At 33.8% G+C, this 6,706-nt stretch overlaps 1 protein-coding gene across 2 annotated transcripts; it reads left to right on the top strand.

The window, feature by feature from the left end:
- The first annotated feature begins 1,129 nt into the window (after nucleotides 1–1,129).
- LOC114409667 (phosphoserine phosphatase, chloroplastic-like) lies at nucleotides 1,130–5,785 on the top strand. Of its 2 annotated transcripts, XM_028373205.1 has the most exons (8): nucleotides 1,130–1,295; nucleotides 1,424–1,651; nucleotides 1,755–1,887; nucleotides 1,979–2,086; nucleotides 4,078–4,171; nucleotides 4,722–4,871; nucleotides 4,946–4,999; nucleotides 5,379–5,785. In XM_028373205.1, exons 2-8 carry the CDS (start codon nucleotides 1,432–1,434, stop codon nucleotides 5,502–5,504), a joined length of 885 nt encoding a protein of 294 aa, XP_028229006.1. In that variant the 5' UTR covers nucleotides 1,130–1,295; nucleotides 1,424–1,431; the 3' UTR covers nucleotides 5,505–5,785. The 2 variants fall into 2 exon arrangements, with proteins under 2 accessions (XP_028229006.1, XP_028229005.1); XM_028373204.1 differs by having other exon boundaries at nucleotides 1,131–1,651.
- Nucleotides 5,786–6,706: the final 921 nt, after the last annotated feature.

Here is a 6,706-nt window from a genome sequence, read left to right as displayed (position 1 = left end):
TCAATAGAACCTGCATTTATATTAGTTGAGCGGGGGTGCTGGTCTTTATTTGTAGGAGTTGTTGTAGCCTTGTAGATAATTCTCGGCTTATAGATAATAGTCGGGAGATAATGTTAGAGATAAACATTTGAATTATACATAAAGGTAAAAGATAATCGTACCTTTTAGATAATGTGGCATTATAGATAATTTAATACCTGCCAACAAATAATATATTCAAATATATTTGAATATTAGTTAGGTTAGAGATAACATGTTTGTTAGGGAGCCCGACTGCTAAGGATCAGGCGTCTGCGCTCCTATAACACGGTTGACGTGGAAGGTTGACACGTGTCTTTGAGTGCCAAGTAGGATGTCATATAGATTTTGTGAGCCCTGGATAGTACAGTTACTAATATGCATTTGGTGCATTGAATAAGCATGTTAAATATTAAAGAGATAATGTTGGTGCATTGAGTATGTACTATTGGGATCCAATGTTTTTTTTTATCTAAGTTGGTGTTGCATTGCAGTGTGACTATGGGGTGGTGCGATAGTGTTGTTTGGTGGATGAAAGTTGTGAATCTAATCTGTTGTTGATGATGGTTGTAATGTTGAAGATGTTGTAGATCTGAGTGGACAATTATTATATTATTTATGTTGTGGTAGTTATGAAGTTTACATAAGAAGATGACAAACATTAGAAAAGTAGATGGTTGAATGCATTTTGAAAGGATAGTGACAGTTTTTAGCCATCATTATTTTAAATTAATTATTTCAAAATTTAAAGCTAACGGCATTCAAGTTTGTTAACGGAATTATAAGAAATTATTAAAATGAAACTTTTAAAAACATAAAGAATCAAAATATGAAAATTTCAAAACAAAAGAATAAAATGAAAACTTTTAAAACTTAATGTACTAAAATAAAATTTTAAAAACATAAAGAATCAAAATGAAACTTTAAAAAACATAAAGGACCAAAATGAAACTTTTAAAATTAAATGTATCAAAATAAAACAACACAAAAATATAATAAATTAAAAATAACATTTGACCTTTAAATTAAAGTAAAGAAAAAAATATGAAACCCACCTTATTTTTTGAAAATTTCTTCTTAAATAATAGTTTCTTTTCTTCAATCAAACAACCGATAAATGAAATGAACATCCTTTACCAAAACAAGAAAAAAACATTGCTCCAAAAAAAAAACATTGCTCCATTTCATAGACGTTGAGCCTTTAACCTCCCTAACTAACCCTCTCAGATTTCCTCACGCGCCTCCAAACGCTTTTCCTTCACTTCTAACATCTGCAGGTACTCAATAAGATTCATACACGTTCAGTCTCGCATCACACCCTTTTGATCCTAAAATCTAGCACCCTTGATCCTCTAATGGGATTTTGATAAATCAACGTTTTTTTGTCCCTGGATTTGGAAAACAGCTTGTTCCATGGAAGGTTTGGTGAGTTCTGGGATCAACACAGTTCGTGTTTTTAGCATTACAAACCACCAATCTCGTTTTCTTCCTTCATCAACTCTGCATCTCAGGAATAATAGTTTGTGTGGATTTGGAATTGGAGTTGAGAAGAAGAATAAACAGTGTTCCGTTGTGGCTGCTTCTGTTGGGGGCTCCAAAGTGGGCCATTTTGAGAACACACTCCCTTCCAAAGGTTATTATTATTATTTATGTATTTATGTATTTTATATGTATGCACAATATATTTTTTATGTTATTTGCTTAATGTTTTGGTGGAACTTGTTATGTGATGTTAGAGGTTCTTGAGCTTTGGAGAAATGGTGATGCTGTGTGCTTTGATGTGGATAGCACTGTGTGCTTGGATGAAGGGATTGATGAACTTGCTGAATTCTGTGGGGCTGGAAAGGCAGTGGCTGAATGGACTGCTAGGTTGTATTGTTTAACTGGGATTTTTATTTTTATTTTTTAATTTCTTTTGGTTTTTTTGGTATCTGATTTAAGTGTTGTTGAATTTTCACAGAGCAATGGGTGGTTCTGTTCCGTTTGAGGAAGCCTTGGCTGCTAGGCTGTCTTTGTTCAATCCCTCTTTGTCCCAGCTTCAGAATTTTCTTGAACAAAAGCCACCAAGGTATGAGTATGACTGAGAGAGACTGAATTGTTTTGTTAGGATTCTTCAGTGTTTGTTGGCTTGAGCAAATTTGATGTGTTGATGAGCAATGAACTTGATTGATTAATGTATCAGTATTTTGCTTTTGAGTATGCTTTTAAATGCAAAACAGTGCCTGGACAATTACTTGTGAAATCCCCAATTATTCTTGCCTTAGGCATTTTGGTTTAACACATGGTGTGATGGTTAGATTTTATTCCATGTGACTGGGAGGTCACAGGTTCTAGTTGTGGAATTAGCCTCTTGCAAATGTAAGGCTGCCTACGATAGACCTGTTATGGGTCTGAATTTCAGGGATGAAACTAGAAAAAATTAGTAAGGGGGACGAAAATTTAAAAAAGCAAATAAAATAAAAAGACTAATTTTTACTATCAATGCTTATTTAAAATTTAATCTAATGAAAATAAAATATCATGTATCGTATAAAAGTAAATTTAACACATGGTATTCTATGATTGTTTTGTTCGAGTTTTGTTCTATGAATAACACTTTCATTTGATCACCAGCACACTAAAATTATTTTCCTAATTTTAATTGTAAATCTTGAATTGAAAGAATGAACTAATGACAAAATCATTGGGATTTTGATTGTTATGTACACGTGCATCCATATATTTTTTGTATAGATTTGTGGGAAAAGGTCTAACTCTGTAACAATCTTATTAGAGTATAAATATACAGCAACATTCTAGTCACAGTGGCTTAGGAATGAATATGAAAGGGGGCAAGCTTTCTTTTCTTAATTATAAATGACTTCTTGTGGGAAGAGGCTTTGTTCTTTAGGGGGCACAACTGCCCCTGTAACCTTATGCCTAGTTCCATCCCTAGGTCTGATGCTTCCCAAGACATGAGACCCACCATGACAAGAGCTTTATAACACCAGTTTGCACTTTTAGGCTTTTAATTTGACTGCATTGAAGGGATTTATTTTGAGCATTCTTGTATTGAGTGACGCTACATGTCAGAAAAAAATTGACAGATTTCGGTCAGAATTTACCAAGATTCAAATATTGGTTGTTAAATAAAACAAAAGTGGTGATGCGTACTTGTATATCCAAGAGTCAATAGCAGTGCAAATTAATCCTGGCAAAAAAATTCTGGCAAATTGATCCATGTAGCCAAACCTAACCTAGTGGGATAAGGCTTCTGTTGCTCTTGTTGTAGTATTTTTCCTTTTGTATGTTAGTTTTTGTTAGGTATGGGACTTGAGTCCCACATTGATAGTATGGGATTCCAATGTGGGGTTTATAAGGTCTTGGGCTCTCCAACTACAATAGCTAGCTTTTGTGGTATGGTCCTCCCAAGGTTCTTATCAGTTTTATTCTATGGTCTACCATTGACTATCAAACACAGTTTTCTGCACCTGTTTGGGGTATCCATTCATGTCTGAAGCAGCAGAAAAATAAGAGGATAAAGTGCAAGGTTAGATTGACAGATTCAAAAATGGTTACTCTCCCCTAGGATGCCCATGTTGCCACAAACCTTGTGAGCACGTTCTAGCAGCAACCAAATTTCTGAAAAAGAAATATGTTTTTCCCTACCTAGTGTATATTTAATGCAAGTTTTAAGATATATTTGCTTTTGACCACTAACAAAAAGATGCTGCATGGTTTCTAAAGCCAAAAGTTATATTCATTTCTATTCAAATTATAATTCTAATTGTTATTAAATCATACTTCCATTATAGAAAGGAACAACACTCTACACTTAATAAATTGAAAGTGGTGTAGAGAAATGAGACTCTACGACAAAGATTTATTGACTTATCCCTAGTTAAGACCAGCTTAAACTTTGATAAGACAAAGGGTTGGTATTTGAATCACCAAAGCTTGAATGTTTATTTTCTTTCTCTTCACACCTTCTAATCTTTATTTCTCCAATGTATCTTGTCATGCTTAGTTCAGACAGATTTGGAATAATTTTATGATTCTACTTCTTATCTTAATATGCAGGCTTTCCCCTGGCATTGAAGAGTTAGTCCAGAAGTTGAAGGCTAATGGCATAGTTGTTTATCTGATCTCTGGTGGCTTCCGTCAAATGATCAATGTACAGAGAATATTTGTAATTAATGGTTTTTCTGATTCATTTTGGGCTCGGGAGGAAATCAATAGTTACTGACATATTGTGAATTTGGATAGACTTTTTAATCTGTATTGCACACTGCCATTGAAAATATTTCAAAACTAGTACATACAGTCTTTGCATGCCCATAATCTTTATTAAGATTAGCGCGATGCTAAACCCTAAACATATCTCTTGCAAAATACATATTTTAATTTAGAATGTGGAATGAATATGAGAGGCTTGATGAAGTTTGAATTGTGTTTCAGGGAGGGAGGGGGGGGGGGAGATCATATCTGATATTGGAATTTTGATCAGGGCCTCTTCCATTGCCCTTAACCCATCCTGCAAGTCTGTTTTGAAATGCAATGAATATAGTTAGCAGTGTGTCTCTTCCAATGCCCTTCTCATAGCTTAAATTTGTCATGACATTAAGAATTTTTTGCAGTTCTTTTGACATTTGATATGTTCTATGTATAAAGGATGATGGATTAAGTACTACAGTTTTCTAACTACTTGCACGCTTCTTACTTAGCCTGTTGCATCAATACTTGGGATTCCACAAGAGAATATTTTTGCCAATCAACTACTTTTTGGAAGCTCTGGAGAGTTTCTGGGGTTCGATAAAAATGAGCCTACTTCAAGGAGTGGAGGAAAAGCTGTTGCTGTCCAACAAATCAAGAAGGTTCAGCCCTCTTGTTGAGTTTTGTTTTTTTAACTACTTGCATTGCTTGTAAAGCTGATCAAACTGATTTTCAGGCTAATGGTTTCAAAACTTTAACTATGGTGGGGGATGGTGCAACTGATTTTGAGGTAAGAAAAATCCTCTGCAAATTTCCTTGTAATTTTATGATTAGACTTGTTTTTATTGTTTTAATATAAAACCACTGATATCCAAAACCTTTTAATAATATTAAGATAATTTCTTTTGTTTCTTTGTACATTGTCCTACTAAACAAAACAAATTTTAGATCTCACACACAAAAGACCAAAAGTAATGCTGTCATTGTTAGTTTTTTTTTTTTTTATCGGCAAATATTAGTTATTTATTAGTTTGTTAGTTTGGGAGAAATTCGAACTCATCACCTCTCCCTTCCCCCTTCTCCCTTTAGTTATTGGTTTGTTAGTTTTTTTTCTTATAATGTATCCATGTGTGATAGTAATTTATATGCTTTTTATCACCCTCGTATAGGCTCGTAAACCAGGTGGTGCTGACATGTTCGTTTGCTATGCGGGTGTTCAACTTCGAGAATCTGTTGCTGCAAAAGCTGATTGGCTAGTTTTCAATTTTAAAGACCTCATAAATTCGTTAGGGTAACTTTTTATTTTTCTTTTTTCATTTGTTTCCTTCTGAGCCGGCATGGGGAGTTTCCTATATTCTAAGAGGATGGGAATGCAGTCACCATCTCACTGTTTTAAATTTTTTTAGACTTATGTTTTATTGATTTTTTTAATGTATAAAAAAATATTTAGCGGGGGATTCTCTACACTTGAAAAAGTGTGTAGAAACCTTTCGGATGATAGAAGAGTGAGAAATCGAATAAATGTACATTTGATGGCTTTTCTTACTAATTGCCATTAAATTTTATTCTTGGTGAATTATGTTTATTCTTCTTTCATTAATTATTTTTTATTATTTATTTGTTGCTTTTGTATGTTTAAATGCACTTCTGTAAGTCAAGGGGATCGTTGAGCAGGACACGTGAGGTCAATTTCCTGACGTTTATTTTTACGGATAATAAAAAAAATTTTACTTTTGTAATACGTTGTGGCAAACAAAACTGAATCTTTAAAGTGTTGTCTAATGAAAGTTATGAATGGCTTCTGTTTCTAGCATTTATAAATGGATCCTTTGGGCTCGAAAGCGTTAGAGGCTAAAAACTTCTCCGCATGTTTTAGGTGAAACGGGGCTAAGAATGTTGATTTGGGGGTCTAAGATCTCAAATGGTAAGCACGGGTCTACCCAAAATTACGTCTGGAATACTATTTCTTTTTTCTAGTACTCATCCAAATGCATTTTCCTATGCCTTCAAATAAAGTTTGTTAAAACTTAAAAGGATACAAGTTTTAGTTTCGTTTTGCTACTCAGGGAGGTTAAAAAAATAATGTTTATTCAACTAGAGACTAGAGTGACCTAAGACTAGGGGTGACAATTCAATTGGAGGGAGTCTTTTTCATCCAGCAAAATTATTGGTGCACCCAACATTTTAAATGAAATGGTAAAAATATTATTTACTTAAAAATTTAAAAAAACTCTCCCTCTTCTCTGCTCCCTCACCATTCGCTATTGCGTCTCTTCTTCATTTTGCTGCGTTTTCTTCTCACCCTTGGTCTTAGTTGTTTTCAGGATAACAGTGATTCCATTTTTGTGATTGAAATCCATATAATATATACGGATTTGTAATCCATATAATTAAATTTTTTTTAAAGGATTGAAATCCATATAATACATCTAGAGGAAGGTGAAGACAACGAGGAGGATGAGAACAACTTGTAACACTAATCTCTTTAGTGTGTAAC

Source organism: Glycine soja, chromosome 4, assembly GCF_004193775.1.
Source record: "Glycine soja cultivar W05 chromosome 4, ASM419377v2, whole genome shotgun sequence".
Taxonomy (NCBI): Eukaryota; Viridiplantae; Streptophyta; class Magnoliopsida; order Fabales; family Fabaceae; genus Glycine; species Glycine soja.
The sequence above is the reverse complement of the archived record's forward strand: the minus strand, read 5'-3'. Positions and strand labels throughout refer to the sequence as shown.

Bases quoted from the DNA above. Each gene is read 5' to 3' on its own strand.
- LOC114409667 (XM_028373205.1), top strand. From the start codon at position 1,432: ATGGAAGGTTTGGTGAGTTCTGGGATCAACACAGTTCGTGTTTTTAGC. The intron at 1,888-1,978 runs GTTGTATTGTTT...GAATTTTCACAG, and splicing joins GTGGCTGAATGGACTGCTAG to AGCAATGGGTGGTTCTGTTC. The intron at 4,872-4,945 runs GTTCAGCCCTCT...ACTGATTTTCAG, and splicing joins CTGTCCAACAAATCAAGAAG to GCTAATGGTTTCAAAACTTT.